We start from the raw sequence: 17,773 nt of genomic DNA on the forward strand, positions 1-17,773 counted from the left end.
TTTTTCATTTATCCTAATTAAATTGAAAGTGGAATCAAATAATGTACTCATGGGTATCCTCCCAAAACTTCCACATCTTATAACAACATTTCTGGTTGACTGCACACACTTTAGAATACTGATTACCTCAGTCTGTAATGGTTTAATCCATTAATCAGTAGTGAATACAAACAATCACTTAGTAATATATTAACAAAAATACATATCTTTTTCTGGTTAGATATAACAGTCTATGTAGAACATTTATATAGAACTTATGTCCTATAGTGTCCAAGCTTTCACCCGCACATTTGACAGTCATAACCCTGTCACTCTGTACTGTTGTTGGAGCAAGTGGACGGTTCTGTCTTTCAAGGTAAAATAATAAAACAAAATTTACAATTTTTGCCTACATGAAATATATATGAATTTATATTACATATATTTCCTGGGCTAATAGACACAAAAGATACATGGACGACAGGATGCGTGATGTGGAATGGCTCTGTTGTCGAAATTCGTCGCCCTCGTTATAGGGACCTGTTTAATCGCTTTGTAATTAGCGTTATTAGAAATCATATTAACGTGTTGATCCCCACCTAAAATGACAGACGAATGTTTACAGAAGCGATTTGGTTATTCTGCGTTCTCGTTTACAACTCGTTTCGTAGTACAGTGACGACCCTTCTCCTAAAGCAGTGACCACGATGACTATGCGACTGTGCTTGCTCTGTTTTACAGGTTAGTTTTTTGTTTGTGCGACCATCGGTGCAATGCATATGAATGTGTAAATGTTTGTTCGATGTATATTTTCACGATCAAAATCAGCTCGAATTCATTCAGCCTGGTTCCCGGGCTCTGCTGCGCCACGCTTCAACACTGCGCTACGCGTAGCGCAGCAAACCTCGGGAACCAGGCTGGAATTCACGCTATTACAGCTTCAGATAATATAAATATCTATTCAGCCATACGATAAACCATGTATTTTATCTACGGTAACACTGACATAATGAGGAATAGGTATACATAAGAGAGTACGTAATCACCTGCCTTTGGTGACTGAGTGAGTATGGTTTTATGCCACTCTTTTGCAATATTCCAGCAGTATCGGCGGGGGTTACACGAAATGGGCTTCACACATTGCACCCATGTGCCAATGGAACCAATGTTTTCGGCGTTTCAGCTGTTTCAAAACAATGTTTACAATATCAAGGCATAGCAGTGAATTGTGATAATATTTCTAAGGGACCGTTCATAATTTATGGCCAGGGAGGGTGATGGAGAAGCATGTACAATGTGAATGACCACCCCATGTACCCCCATAAATTTATGTACACAAATTGCTGACCCCCACCCCGTACGTGTGTGCAAAATTGCTGAACACACAACACACACACACACACACACACACACACACACACACACACACACTCGCCCCAGAACAAAATGGGTGGGAACCAACACACACACACACACACACACACACATTAAAATCATCATCACCCCCCAGCCATAAATTATGAACGGTGAACGGCCTTAAGTGGCATACATTACCAGTTTTCAATGTTTTCAACGTAACTTCTTAAAACAGAACTCCTCTGCATATATCTACTGTGTCTCCCTTTCTCTGTCAATATAGACTGTCATAGTTACTTGTTCTAAATATAACCATAGGTATAAAAGTAATTAATGTTTAAGTATATTCTTAGTACAAGTTATAAGTGAGTATGGCACTCACCTGGCACAGGTGTGGGAGGTGTGCATACGTAATTAACGGCAACTATTCTAACCAATAGTCTAATAAAGGCCATCAATATTTTCCATGTGTTTCTCGTGACCAAAGCTCAACAAGCAAAAGAGCTGGCAGGCGAAAAAAAACAATATCATATAAAATTATTTTCACTATTTGTAGAACTTTTTTCGAAATTCTACAATTTAGATCTTTTAAATAATAAATAGTCATAAAATCAATTTATGATGAAGATCGAGTCGCTTTGCATTGGTAACATATTAAAAATATATATTTGGAGGAGGATGAAGTTAACTTGGCTATTTAAGAGTGTGCAGGGTTAGAGTATAAATTTACACAGTAGCAGGGAAAATTGAGATTAAAAAATTATATTATTTCACGTCAGAATAAACCATTCAGTGCGGTTGGGAGAGGGAAACGCAGGGAAAAAACAGCCTAACAGCAATAAATCATGTTAGCATTATAAATTCCTTTAATATGTATGGGGTTACCAACATATAGATACAAAAGATCGCATGGACTTAAAATTTCTTGAACTTGCAGCAAGATTAAAACCGTCGACTCCTAATTTCATGATTTATGGGGAACTTGGTAGATTTCCGCTATCAGTCAGTATTGAAGATGAACTGGCTGGCATAGAACCTGTACGTGTACAACTCTCATATAATTATCCTATATAACTATATGGGTACATCGTCACTGATATAAAAGTGAACGCTCATGTATGTCCTTGGTTTAATCAAATACAGTAAGTATTGAACAGCTGTGGTATCACAGTAGTGTTTTCATCGTCTGTTATTTCTGAAAGCTGACTTGCCTCAACTATATAAGGAATACTGAAATATTATTGAATTAAAAATGGCGAAGTGATACCATGTCAAGTTCTAAAGGCACATGTTACCAGTATCTAGAACAACTACCTTCTTTAAACAGCTATCCATCACGGCCCGCAACCTATTGATTATCCTATCCATAACTATATTACAACGAGTCTTAAACCCCATGCACCAGTCGCTGGACTGACGGTGCCAGAGTGAGTGGGCGAGTTGGGTTTTATGCCGCTTTTAGCAATATTCCAGCAATATCACGGCGGGGAACTCCAGAAATGGGTTTAACACATTGTACCCACGTGGGGATTCGATCCCAGGCCTTCGGCGTGACAAGCGAACGTTTTAACCACTAGGCTACCCCACCGCCCCCGACAGTGTGAGAGAAAACAGAGACTCAGTGTATTTTGTGTGACTCTTCACTGTACATCTTCCGCTGGGCAGCATTTCATTACGATAGATCATTATATACTCTCCCAAAAAAGAAACGCATATAGGAATTTCAACTGTATTTTTATGTTTATTTTGAAACATCTTGTAGGCTTTGTGAGTCAATGAAATATAGCGAAATTGCACACTGGGAATGCAGACTTATCCGTCTTTGGCACCAAACTCGAGGAAAGTCAGTTTGAGTGTCCCATGGTGACGTGTGGTGACGCTGAAGTCAATACCTCGTGTGACCACCGTGGGCATCCAGAACTGCACGGCATCGCCTCGGCATCGAACGAATAAGTCTCAGAATCTCGTGTTGCCCAATCGCAGCCCACTCTGTCTGTAGTGCCTGTGCGAGTTGCTGGAAGTGTCTGGGGCTGAGGGTTACGGCGTCGCACCCGTCTGTCAGGGCATCCACAGATGTTCGATCGGGTTTAAGTCCGGTGATCTTGAGGGCCAGGGGAGCACATTGATGTTGTGGTTCTGGAGGAAGTCTCTAGTGTGACGTGCTGTGTGGGGCCTGGCATTGTCCTGTTGAAACAACTCCCTCTGGCGATCAATGATTGGAAGGAGGTGTGGGCGTAGGATTTCGTCACAGTACCGTTGAGCTGTCAGGTTGCCCTGGATCATCACCAAATCACTTCTCCTACGGCAGGTGATCTCTCCCACATCATAACACTGCCCCGGCCGAATCTGTCCACCTGGGAACGCAAGCGTCGGCGAAACGTTCACGTCGACGTCTGTACACCCGCATTCTTCCATCGCGTCGTTCCAATAGAAATCGTGATTCATCACTGAACCAGATTCTACGCCAATTCGGTAGGTTCCAGGCCTGAACGTTGGTGCACCATTGAACTCGATGTCGACGATGTTGTTGTCGAAGCACAGGGCCAAAATAAGGTCTTCTGGCACGTAAACCAGCCTCTCTCAACCTGTTCCTGACGGTCTGTGCAGAAAGCCTCCTCAATCCGGGTATTTGTCGAGCGGTACTGGTCGCCGTAGCTGTTCGATGACGCAGGTGATGTACCCGGATGTAGCGATCCTGCGCCGCAGTGGTCGCTCGAGGTCGCCCACTACGAGGGGCATCTGCTACCGCATTCTGCCGGCGATATCTCTCCCAGAGCCGTGAAATGGTGCTTTGGTGAACATTCATGCGTCGGGCAACTGCACGTTGAGACTGGCCAGCTTCAAGCAAACCAATGGCGATATGACGGTTGGCTTCACTTAGACGTGGCATTTTGCGTTCGTCAACAATATTCCAAATACAGTGAATAATCGACAGACAGCGATCAACCTTTTATACCCATCATTGAGACTATCTGATCCCCAACTTTCACGTGCATTGAATGTGTATTCTGTGACACTACACGCCGAAATTGAAAATCATGCTGTTAAATATGGGTATTTTACGGATGGTGCGTTTTGTTGTGATGTTTCAAAACATAAACACCATAGGACTCACAAACAGAGCAAAACCATGCTTTTGTAAAATGAATCACGTTTTAATTCATTGCTACATGAAATTTGCTATTTTTATGATGCGTTTCTTTTTTGGGAGAGTATATATTCCACACACAAATATTATAAAAATTACAAACATATTTACATTTAAACGAACGTTTTGTACTTTCAATCTTTTAGACTTAAAATGTTTGTCAAAATATATCATCATAATATTCAATAAGTAACAACTAGTTAAGTAACAGTTACTTACGTTAGACATTCTTGTCATTTAAATCAATAATATTATGATATTTGCTCTTGTACCACCACTGGTGATTTTTTTTATGGAGAAATGGAAGTACAGTATCGATCAAACGATTGTTCGTTCATGTAGTAGGCACAGGTCCTCGTGTCTTTGCGTGGATTAAAGATTTAAAAATATTGTTTTTGAGATGACCCCCGACTCGAAATGCTTCACAGTACAATACATCATGACAAGGCCGGACACTTCGGTGCACCCAACCCGACTGCTTTGCCGATCGCTACGCTACTAGCGCATGCAATCTATTAAATCTGCAAAGTTGTGTCTTACGTTGCATGTGACCTTTAATGCAAACATAATCATGGATGGATGATGATGACACCTACCAATTCTTTTATTGTTATTTCTGCAAGTCGATTGAAACCCGATTTTGACCCTCAACTAAACGTTCTTGACACAAATCTTTAATCCTCGCAAGGACACGAAGGCCTGCGGTAGTAGGGGGTAATATGAAGTAAACAAATTAAATCGATATGTAAGGCGACGTATGGTATTTTATGTAATGAGTGTAGCGGCAGAATTTTCTAAAATATTTATCTCTTCACCGATGTCGTTCAAATTTGAAATATATGTTAATCATAACACATAAAAACAATATACTACTGCAAAAGTCTAGATTTTGATTTTTTTAAATTATTGTCCAAACAGTGATACGAGCCCCATGTCCCATCAATGCACTGTCAGACCTAATATAATGAGTGTGTTCCGTTCCTCTAGCTTTCAATCTCGTCACTAGCGTCACGATCACCATCACGCCGTCCAACGTGACCGCGTTTAGGGGTGATGACGTCACACTAGAGTGTGGAACTGGACGGCAGAAACCGGGAGAACTTGTCATCTGGAAAAAGGTATGGCCGTGCCTTTGTGTAATGTATAATAGGTAATTAATCGAAAGTCATTATCAACTTTATGACCGTGGGACATTTTTCGCAGCACAAGCCATGTATGGAATGCTGGAAGGGTCAATGTAGAGTAGTCGCACAGTTGGTTGGTTGGGTGGTTGGTTGGTTGACGCCGCACTCAGCAATATTCCAGCTATTAGATATGAATAATCGAGTCTAGACCAGACAACACAGTGATCAACAACATGAGCATCGATCTACGCAATTGGGATGCGATGACATGTGTCAACCAAGTCAGTGAGCCTGACCACCCGATCCCGTTAGTCGCCTCTTACGACAAGTTAGAAGATCAATTCTAACCCGGATCTTCACTGGTCTGAAGTCGCACATTCAAGAAGGGGCAACGATGCGACATGTGTTGACCTTGAAAATTGTCACCTTGTCTCACTATTGGGCTTTTGCTGAAAGATTTAAATATATATTATTCAAGACGCAGCAATTACTCAAAAGTACGCATTGTGGCAGTTTAAATAAGGGCAACACACGACAATGTCACTTTTCAGTTTATCAAGTGACCAAATATTTCTGTTTTCTAATTTGATGAGTTCTGTTTTCTACATTCAAGCTTTTTGCTGGAGCAAATCATCTTTGTAAAATATCCCTAACGCCAGTTATGAAAAAGTCAGTAGAAATAAGGTTGGGTAAGTATACTCAACAACAAAAGTTAAGGCCCACCCCAATATTCAACATGTAAGCATTATATGGATTATAATATGAACTATAAGATACTTTAACATTGAACATTGGGGTGGTTCTTAACTTTCTTGTTGAGTATATATAAACTGACGTACAAAAGAAAGTACACGTCTGGTGTTTTAGGATTATTTTCATAAGATATTGTAAAGGTTTTGAAACGTGTTTTGATTATGATTTACAAGTCACAAGCACTGTGTGCGTATTGCCAAGAAACCACAGTGCATTCTTTTGTGCGTCAGTTTAGAACGCTTTCTATGTAAATATTCATTAACACATGCACAAAGGTCACATATTTTGTATCAGTTTGTTTTGTCTATTATCCAGACAGCGTAGATCGATGCTCATGATGTTGATCACCGGATTGTCTGGTGCAATGTCGATTATTTACAGACTGCTGCCATATAGCTGGAATGTTGCTGAGTGCAGCGCAAAACTAAACTCACTCACTCACTCTTGGAATATTGCTCAGTGCAACAACAACAAACATAGATTGCCTCGTGAATAAAATAATTCCAATATGGCTTTCCCAGGGTTGAGGTGAGCCGACGTACTCTTTAACTTGTACAATGGACACCTTTTTCAGATTTCAGGCACCAACGAGCGAATTGCTTCAATCAACAACAGGTCGACAAACAGTTACAAGTTTTATATCAGGAACACCTACAACCTTGTCATTCGTGACGTCACGGTTATGGATGACGGGCTGTACCAATGTGACGCAGAAACAAATACGGCCACCGCGTACGTGTCTGTTTCAGGTTCGTCTTATTATGCTTTACTCATTTTACTGTGATATTACTGTCGCGACTCTTGTGGATTAAGAGGCACCTAAAAATTTCTGAAGAGCAATACTTGACATGACTTTAGAGCAATTTCGGTTTAAACAGGTTGTTTTTCACATTTTCGACCTTTCCTGTGGATGTCCTTGACCTTTATGGATTGTTAGATATTCCAGTTTTATCGCAGCTTGTGAGGAAGGTATGAACTGATGCAGGTTTTGACGTTTAGAACTATAGGTAAACCAAAGCCAGAGCAAGAGCATGTAGCAAGAGCTGATTAACTGGGATCAGATGGTTACGATCTGGGACATGGCTGTCAACCACACGTTGACCTTGTTCAGACAATTATTTACTGGCAACTGGTATTCCTGGAAAATTGTTGAGTGGGCATATAATCTGTGGCTTTGATGCAAGATAGAATCTAGCCAATATTTAAACAAATCTAAAATATTTTAGCATCATATTGATTAGTTTAGCTGACAAACGCTGTTAAAATGGACCAATCCGCCCAATAACGCGAGTTAACGTAAACAGTGTACAGATATAAAAGTTTCAGCGATGTGATTTTGGTTGTTAACTTGTTTCATTGTTTTCTGTCACAGTGCCGATGGAACGTCTTACCCTGACGTCTGATATGACGTCAGTATCGCCTAGTGACGGTGACGTTAACCTGACGTGTCGGTCTTGGCACAGCCATCCGCCTGCAGATCTCAGATGGTTCAAAGGACAACGAGAACTAAATGACATTACGACTGTTACTTCTAAGATATACCAAAGCGATGGTAAACCAGATTCGAATGTTCTCATTTTTAACACACAATAACTGCATGTTGAATTTATATTTGTTGTACTCTTTGTAAAAGTGGGTGCTGGAGTTTGAAGTAGCGTTCAAGTTTATTGTACTTCTATAGCAAGTGCGTGTGTGTACGAGGAGAGCAAGAGAGTGTGTATATGTGTCTCGTGTGCGTGGAACTTGTTCGTGCTTGCTTGCGTGATTGTTTGTTCTACTCCGGATTAATGTTTACGTTATAGATTTAGCCCACTGAGCCAACAATTTCACATGGCTAACCCCCTAGACACTACTTACCCCACAACATCTAACGCCTGGAGTAAAACAAAGGAAAATATTGGCAGTGGGATTCTCTCTTTGGAGACAAATATCTCTTTTTGTTTAACCTGACACAAACGTGGTTGTGTTTTTCATATCTTTTGCGTCTTTCAGTTACAAACGATATCACATGACGTTGCATGTTTTCATAAGGGACCATTCATCTCAATGGGCTCTCTGTGTGTGTGTGTGTGTGTGTTATGACTGTGTGTGTGTGTGAGTGATCTATGTGCAAAGTAAGTGACACCCACAATCCGTATCAAATTCGTTGCATGTTTTCACAAATTCATCTCTCTCTCTCTCTCTCTCTCTCTCTCTCTCTCTCTCTCTCTCTCTCTCTCTCTCTCCCTACCCCTCACCAAACCCACTGCTCGGTAACACACCAGAAGGAGCTGTATCAAAACCAGTGAAAGTAGAAAGGCTTGATTCATTTAAAAAAGAACGGAATGCTATTAGGAGGTTATATGGCCAAAATAAATTTCTCGCTTTGCGTGTTTTGAAAAAGCACATGGGTACTGAACATTCCCTTGTAATATCCAAACATCAGTCATGGTTATTGCTATATTCAGATTTGGGTTCATTTATGAAAAATATTAGTGGAAAATATAGACGTTTCTCTGTTAAAGATTCGACAGTATTCGTTTAGGAAATAAGTACTTGCTAGCAATTAGGCAAAAACGGAATGACGGTTTCGAACCTGTTTTTCTGGATGAAACGTGGGTGAATGCCAGCCACACCGTAGGTACCCAATGGGTTGCCAGTACATCAACAGAAACATGCGCACAAAAACTCCCACTTGGCAAGGCTGAGCGTTTGATTGTGAAAAACTCAGGGGTGGGGTTGCCTGGTTGTTCGCTTGTATTTTAATCAAAATCCAAAGATAGCCGTGACTATCACACCGAGATGACGGTGGGGTGTTTCAGAATAGCTACAAAAAACAGCTTGTTCCCGCCTTGCCTCCCAAAAGCTTAGTGGTCATGGACAATGCTCCGCAATCACAGTGCAGAGGACCCTGATACAAAACCCCAGTCTCAAACAGAAGAAAGGGGGATATGATGGCATGGCTTGAGAAAAATGGTTTGCCAATTCCATTAAACCTGTTTTCTACGGAATTATTAAGGCAAATAAAAATAACCCCGTGTATAAGGTTGACAAATACTTAAAGAGTCTTGGTCATGAAGTGCTTTGTCTTCCCCCCTACTATTATGACCTTAACCCCATAGAGCTAGCCTGGGGTATCATCAAGTCCGAAGTGGGAAGAAATAACACCACCTTCAAACTTGGTGAGAAACATGTACATCAATCCATCAGTAATATATCGCAAGAAACATGGCAGAGATGTGTTGAAAAAGTGGAAAAGGACATTGAAACTAAATACTAGCAAGAGTGGTTTAGACCATGCCACCATTAGACCAGTTATCGTCAGAGTGGACTCTGACATCAGTTGTTCAGAATCAGAGTTGGATCCCTCTAATGATGACTTTTGAAACGTCCCCGCCAAACGATTGCGGCCGTCTCCATCCTTTCTCGCGCACCTGGCTGTTCCTCTCTTGCACTCCTCCCTCGTAACACATAGTGAGTGAGTATGGTTTTACGCCGCTTTAAGCAATATGCCAGCAGTATCACAGCAGGGGACACCAGAAATGGGCCTCAACGTAACAAATAGTGAACTGTGTCAACATTTTAATGATAGTTTGTTAAACAACTGTTTTTTAGGACATAAATTCTGCAAAAAAAAACAGAATTGGTTTGATGTTTTGATTATGATCAGCGTTTCATTGAGTAGGCCCATTATATGTTTATTAGTTTTCGAGTTAGATTGCAATTCATCGGTCCGCTATTGAGCCCAACGGACTGTAAGCAGAGACCATATAATCTATTAAATGGTCTCTGCTGTAAGTAAGACCAAACCTGAAAACAGGATATTAATTTTGTTGGTTCTTGTTCAAACAAGTAAATTTGTCTCTTCCACCTTTAAAATTGATATTTTGTGAGTGGCGCATTAGTGTTTGTGAACTAAACACAAAGCAAATCACATTTCCAGGTTTCGGTGACTGTGAGAGCACAATCACTGTGCGCATGCGTAGCGGCGAGGGCGACATCCCGTTCCGGTGTGTGGCAGATCTTCCCGCCAAGACCGCCATCAAAGAGGTGTTTCTCTTCCCACGCGTTACCAGTATGTACTCCACGTTTTCATTGTAGGTTACGTGTAAGATGTGCTCAATAGAAAAGCGATCGCTTCCTTAAACCTCACCCATAAAGATTCAGCAGAAATATGTCCCTCGGAGGGGAATTGCTAGCCAACTGTGAGATCATTAGGGGTGACTATTGCCCGGGAAACAACTATTCCGATGGCGATAGTCTATTGCAACATACTGTTGCGATAGCAATAGTCTATATATTGCGACAAAATATTGCAATACTGTTGCAATAGTTTTTTCTCCTTGAATTGTCTCATTTGAAGTCATTTCCCAAATGAATGTATAATTTATATGGAATAAAAACAAGTTGAAGTAGTTTCAGTCTCTTTTAATAACTGACAAGAAACTTGAAACTCAGATCAAGCAAACAGTTAAAACATAAACTCAATGAAGTTGCAAGTCTCCAAATGAACGAATCTGGCACTTCCTGTATTTTGCGCTGCGCATTTATCAACGGAAGTCAATTGCTAAACTATTGATAGTCACACATACTATCGATGCATCGATAGTTTTTCGTTTCTATACATCGATCAGTTGCTATCGGAGACTCAGCAATTGCAATCCATCGATAGTTCGATGCATCGTTCAGCCCTAGCGATCATGCTTCAAACTAATATGAATACCCTATTCAGACATAGTATTTCCCCATAATACTGAACACTGAAACAGGCAAGCACCATCTTTTAACCTCTATAGTATGATATCGCAAAGGATGAACCAGCAAAGCACCGGTCACCGACGCTCTGTACATAAACTATTTTACTGATTATATTTTCATATGTACATCATGTCGGTATCTAGTGTATTTTGCCCCACTTTAAAGTCAGTCTTAGCATTTCCTTCACGTTGCTGCTTTTTTAATCGGTATCCAGACTTGATTTTGAAAAGACGGGATATAGCTGGAATATTGTAAATGTATTCGTTGAACAGCATTCATGCACTCAGTGATTCACTCCCGGTTGACAATATATAGAGGTTCGGATTAGCTCTGCTCAAACGAAACTCTCTCAATGCAATATTCGTGTATGACAATTTTTTTAAAGTTTCAGGCGGACTAGGAACTAAGAACAGCAAGTACCGCCACTTGCTTTGGATAACGGCGGTGCTGTCACTGATGAACTTGCTACTGACGAACATGCACCCACTATAACCCATACAGAAAGAAGGTTCATAGATTTTCTTGAATGGTCAAAGTACAGTCACGCCAACTGTCAGTCATTGTGCACAGAGGTACCAACATGGACTACGGGCCCCGTCTCTCATATCGCAATACAAAGACGCGCATATATGGAGACTGGAACCGGCCTATAACTGTGCACATTTCTCTCGCCAGTAATATCAGTAATGTATTTTGATTCTACGCCCTTTTGTTATAGAATCAGCATCAGTACGAAAGTATGGTAACTAATTGGTCCAAGATAATTATCACTGAGGGTGAAACGGTATATCGCGGTATTAGTAGAACCGAGGTATTTTGATTCGGTTCGGTATACCGTAATGCAATAAAAAATCGGTTTTCGTACCTTCATTTTATTAACCTTTTTAAACCTTTTCTAAAATGTCTAAAAATCGACTAATTTTGTCAAAATCTATGCATTTCTTTGCTGGACGGCCGCTATATTCCCGGAAGTAAGTTATCATATACCGAACCGAAACGGACCGAACCGAAGGCCTTGTACCGCAATACGTGCCGTACTTGGGTAAGAGCGTACCGTTTCACCCTTATGATTCATAATACAATGAAGATATAATACAGCTGATATATCGAGGATGCACGACAATGCTCCGGGGTGCGTTGCCAATTTCCTGAATAGATGTTGTATAGCCTAACTAAAAGAAGACATTATAATTGTGTGAAGACTGTATTTATATCCGAACCGCCAGCCTATCGGCACTTAGAATATTGATATACGATGGCATAACTATTAAGAATGATAATGTTATTAGCAGATATATTTGTATTAATGGTTCTAATAGCCGAATAAAGGTCTTATAGATTCTCCTTGTAGTCTTGATGTTTAATAATTCAAAATTACTTTTAAACAACTCATTGAGTCCCATGTTTACATCATCCACCATCGGTGTGAGTTGGAAATGGATCAATGATTGGGTGAATGTTGGTTACACCGCAGGTCGTAACATTTTGTCAGATAAACCTGTAATTGATCAAAGCTGGACAGGACCGACGAAACATTTGAGACTCAAATTATAAATTACGATGAGTGAACGAATGGGTCCCTGATTCAGTCGACTTGAGGAATATTTTCTTGCCCTGAATCCCAGTGCGATTAATAGATCATAAACTTTAACCCGGAAGGAATTACGGAATTAACTTCCCAAGGGAATCAAAGTTGTAAATTCCGTGCTTTGGCCAGGGATTGATAATCCGCTTTTCCAAGTTGCGATTACCTGGAGGGTTTGGGGGTTTATTTAGAAAATGTGGGTTTCGCCAGTACAAACACACTTTGCCTTTTCTGAAACATCACATCACATCGTTTTTGAGATCATGAACAATGGATGCAACAACTAATTACAATGAGATCACATGACTTCACGTTGCTGCGGGACTTTTCGCAAACATCTGAAACAACTAGAACATTCAAGCCTATCAGCTTGAAGTAAATGTGACGTGTATTTCGTAAGAGTTACTGAAAATATTTTCACCTTCAAATATCTCTTTTGGGTAATATGGTGCAATATTTCACTGCCAAAGCATTTGTGTCATATATTTAACAAACACACATTACAGGGTTTGAAATCGTTAAAGAATCCTCATCACTGGGTATCTGAGTCTGCCTCTAATCCCGCTTTGCCTGACGTGGTGGATATTTTACGGCTCTTCTAAAAGCGGAGTTTGTTAATAACAGTAGTTCTTCACTAAAGTCAATCCATCCTCGATAATCTCCAGGGTATACGTTACGATCACTCTCCACTATACCCTGGATGCATCCACGGCTTGAGGGGCGATGATTTTATTACCTCCCTTGGCTGGCTCCGCATTCTCACAGTAGCCAATCAGCTAAGCCGCCGTTACAACCGAGCTTGCCAGTGTCAACACAGATAGCGGTCGCAGTCGCAAAGGTTTGTTCGCAGTGCCACTCAGAATTTTGGGGAAATGATAAAGACAAATTCACAGATGTGAAACTTTAAAAAGAATATATGAAAGAACTCCTTCTACTTCTTTCAAAGTACATCTGCATCAATTGTGTTGCCAAGTTTAAACGGTTAGATAATTTAAGACGCGAAAGTGAGTAGTGATTGGTACGCTCAACTTCCCAGCGTAGGCACCTGACTGGATAAAAAGCCAGCCAAGGGAGGTAATAAAATCATCGCCCCAAGCCGTGGATGCATCCAGGGTAAAGTGGAGAGTGTGCGTAACGTATACCCTGGAGATTATCGAGGATGAAGTCAATCATACTCAAACACTATCACAACACTAGCTTTATGACTCACTGTGACCCAGGAATCTCTTGACAAAAAGATTCCTGGCACATGTGAGTTGGTTGATAGGGGTGAGGGGTGCAGTGTGGGTAGTGTCATATCATAAGGGATTGATTTGTTTTCTTCACTGGCAGTGAATGCTCCACAATAAAATGAACACAACACTTTTTTTCTTTAACATGTTTGTATTTCCACATTTAACGCATATGTACAAGGAAACAATACCGACTTAAGTCTTTCTCTAGTATTTGCAGTATGCTTTAAGATGACAAATGCAGCACTTGACCATGGACGTTTGTATACCATGGCCTCTGTATACACATCCTCCACACAAAGAAACTGGCAACTAACACACTTTTACATCAACAGTCAATCTTGCCCTCAGGGTTTGGTCTTTCTGTAAAGTAAGATTTCCGGTAGTCATAGAATCCCTTCTGTCTGCGTTCTTTCCTCGGAAATATGGAGAAGTCGTACATGTAGACGGTCTTGGCTGTCAAACCAACGACTGCAATTAATATGCCAACACCCCATCCCACTTTCTGGCTCTGGACTGAAAGAAATAAAAACAGGAAGACCTAATGGATGGTGACCATGAGAAGAACTACGTGAAACAAATCAACCAAGTAAATAGAAAATTGCAATCAACCAAATCAATCCTTCAGTCATCAACCAAGACAATCAACCAGGCCCCGATTTCTCGAAACAAACTTAAGTTTTTACTCAAAGTTCAAACTGAGTTTGACAATTTTAAACAGCTGAAATGTTAACCCAACTGCATATTTTAAAATAAAAAGGCCCAAACAACTTAAGTAATCTATCCACCAAACTCAAATTGTCTACTATGTGTGAGTTTAATATCAATTTAAGTTCATTCTGGGAAATGCATTTTCTCAAATTTGAGTAAAAACTCTAACTTAAGTCAAAATTCAGACTTAAGTTTGTTTCGAGAAATCAGGGCCTGGTCATCAGTCAAGTCAATCAACTAAATCACAAAGCCTGACCTCCCGATCTATTTGATCCCCTCTTGCTGCCATCTTGTGTTGCAGGGGACCTCTTCCCAGTCCCTACAACTTCAAGGTATCAGCTATTTGTCCCCCAGGCCCTCAAACAAAGTATCAGGGCAAGTAAAGGAGGCAACTTCAGCTGATTAAGATTACTATAGAGACTGATACATCCGATCTGCTGCTATGTTATGGCACTTTAGTAAAACAAGAGGACTACAACTTAATAAAGAGGGTTGCCACGATGAAGATCCGGGTTAGAATTGATCTTCAGCAACCCAGAAAAGGTGACAAACAAGATCAAGTGGTCAGACATGCTGACTTGGTTGACACGGCATTGTATCCCATTTGCGTATATTGATGCTCATGATGTTGATCACTGGACTGTCTAGTCCAGACTTGATTATTTACAGACCACTGAAATATATCTAGAATATTGCTGAATGTGGCGTTAAACATCAAAGAAACAAACAAGGGTAGTACGAAATACTCACATTTGACTCCATAGATGCTTCCTGCAGCCAAGCCTCCTAAGATATGATTCAGTGGGCCATCTTTGCCTCGCACCTTCCCTGTGATGCACGAAACCGCTGTGTAGGTTCCTCCAACAGCCGCTGTTATAAGAGAATATAACAAGTGATGTTAGTGTTAAAGAAATCCACAAATTATTCTTACATATCTACAGGGATGAGAATCCTTTTCGAAAATCAAACACTGAAAGGTTGTTGGGGTCTGGTGGACGACACAGTCATAATAATCTGTGAGTATATTCTAATTTCAAGTGTCATCAAAATTACCCAGCCATAATTAAATCCATAGAGGATTTTCATCCATGTATCCAGAAATTAAATTTGGCATTCAAAGAGGCCAATGCTTCACTCATGATCTACATCAATAAGTTCAAATGCTGTTTAAACTCCCAATCTGCACAAAACAAATCGAGGTTGTGATTGTAACATTCCATACACTTCGAGACTCATTTACTATCCCAGATAAAGACCTGACTATCATCTTGCTTCATAATGATACAGCAGTGTTCTAACTAAACAGACCGTCACCATATAGCTGTAATATTGCTAAGTGTGGCGTAAAACTAAACTCACTCACTAACTCTAAACTACTACAGGGGTGGAAATAACCCATTGCCCGACGCCCGAGTCCAGTGTTTTTTTCTGTCGGGCAAGCAAATTTGTATATCACACTGTACCGGTGTCCAGTTGACTTTCCAATGTTATTTATGTTGTTTATTTTAAAAAATCAACAAGAAAACGGCCGGTATAGTGGAAAAATTATCAGGGCAAGTGATTTTACATGTGCCACTGTTCCGGAGTACACTAGCAATCTTAAAGTTATTTCCACCCCTGTACTATAGGATACCTTCAGATATGCTGCCAAAGTACTTGAGCCTTGGGACACCCTAAAACCCATGACTTTTATGTTTGACTTCAAGCATTGATACAGCCCGAAACAATTATCATGAAAGGCAAAATCACAAGGCTAATAAACTTTGAGCATGTGTTTGTTCTGTATCACCAAGTGATGTAGATATTGGACATATCTCCAAAGACCTAGTCACTGTGAGAAGAATGTTACAATGATTAATCGTTAAAATTATCATAATACATACCCATTGGAAATAAATGAAAAGCCCATCTTCCAAGACCATTTGCAAGAGTACTTGCTCCACTGTAACCCATGATGTCATAGGAGGCTATGATGGAACCTGAAACATGCAAAGTTGATTCTCAATAGATATCACAGAACTAACTTTGATAAAAATGGAAAATTATCTTAAAGAAATCAACATATTTCTTGTCAGTGGTCAGTCAAGTCAAGTGTTTATTCTCTATGAAGGCAACAGGCCAATATACAGTATTGATTTACAAAGACTTTGGTACGAAGCTTTTAAATCTTTGCTTTACGTACAATCTGTATATGTTTAATGGTAGAGCAAAGGATGACACAATCGGTAACTACACGTACATATTTGAACAAGTATCCAGTGCCAGTGTCTACTTTGACAGTCATGTCAATGGTGAGCATGGTGAGTGATAGCCGAGAGCCGCGATGCGTCCTATACAGTCCTATACAGTCAAGACAGGGTCAGGTGAGTGACACATTGTGGTGGTGCACTAATGATATGATATGTGTAAATAATCATTGTACATCTTCTGAATAGCTTACATGGTTAGTTAATGGATCATACTGTCATTAAGATACTAAAACCGTCAATCGTCATTATATTCAATGCATTTCATAATGTAAACACGTTGATAATCACTGCTAAAATTGTACAAAATATAACCCCTCTGTCTCAATGCAAACACGAGTACTGATGACTAACTATGGTAAATATGTGTGAGACTGTTCCGGTAACTAACGTACTGTAAACAATGGTAAAGTTGCATAGGGCTAGAAGTAGAAGCGATGTTGCACCGACACAGTCGGCGACTGTAAAGTTTGAACTCATTTTTCAAACCAACCTGAAATGGCACCGTATGTAGTGCCCCAGAAAACCTTCTTTTCGCATTCTTTTCCATCGGGCACACTGAAAATGTTGTAAAAGCGTTTGCGGCGCTGATCGTCAGGTTCAGAACTCGCCATTTCAGCTTATGTCTCTGTGCCCTTGCTCTCTGTTCGGCTATGGCTGAAACCGGAAGGACGAACAGGTCAAACGGGCGTTCGATTGGCTGAACCGGTTTCGGTTGCAAACGCATCGCGAGACAAAACCTTCGAACATTATATTTTAAGGCCTCTGTCAGATTTTCGGTTATTTTCATTCAAACAATATCTTTATAACATATGTTTACAATATAAATTGCAATTTATATACATAGTTTGATAATATCGGTGGAATTAGTATATAATTAGATTTAGATTGGTAAATTTTAC

The 17,773-nt window shown here is 40.3% G+C and overlaps 2 protein-coding genes across 2 annotated transcripts; one reads left to right on the top strand and one right to left on the bottom strand.

Annotated features, from left to right (window-relative positions):
- Positions 1–686: 686 nt before the first annotated feature.
- Positions 687–10,440, top strand: LOC124254942 (cell adhesion molecule 2-like). The gene is made up of 5 exons (XM_046688782.1): positions 687–720; positions 5,471–5,601; positions 6,935–7,109; positions 7,733–7,912; positions 10,283–10,440. Exons 1-5 carry the CDS (start codon positions 687–689, stop codon positions 10,438–10,440), a joined length of 678 nt encoding a protein of 225 aa, XP_046544738.1.
- A 3,680-nt stretch (positions 10,441–14,120) lies between these two features.
- LOC124254958 (NADH dehydrogenase [ubiquinone] 1 alpha subcomplex subunit 11-like) lies at positions 14,121–17,553 on the bottom strand. Its single transcript, XM_046688798.1, has 4 exons — positions 17,365–17,553; positions 16,509–16,604; positions 15,376–15,495; positions 14,121–14,430 (listed from the first exon to the last, which is right to left on the bottom strand). The coding sequence occupies exons 1-4, from the start codon at positions 17,483–17,485 to the stop codon at positions 14,243–14,245; spliced, it is 525 nt and encodes a 174-aa protein (XP_046544754.1). The 5' UTR covers positions 17,486–17,553; the 3' UTR covers positions 14,121–14,242.
- Between the last annotated feature and the right edge of the window lie 220 nt (positions 17,554–17,773).

The sequence above is a fragment of the Haliotis rubra genome, unplaced genomic scaffold, assembly GCF_003918875.1.
Source record: "Haliotis rubra isolate DU_JTF1 unplaced genomic scaffold, ASM391887v1 Scf588, whole genome shotgun sequence".
In the NCBI taxonomy this organism is placed as follows: Eukaryota; Metazoa; Mollusca; class Gastropoda; order Lepetellida; family Haliotidae; genus Haliotis; species Haliotis rubra.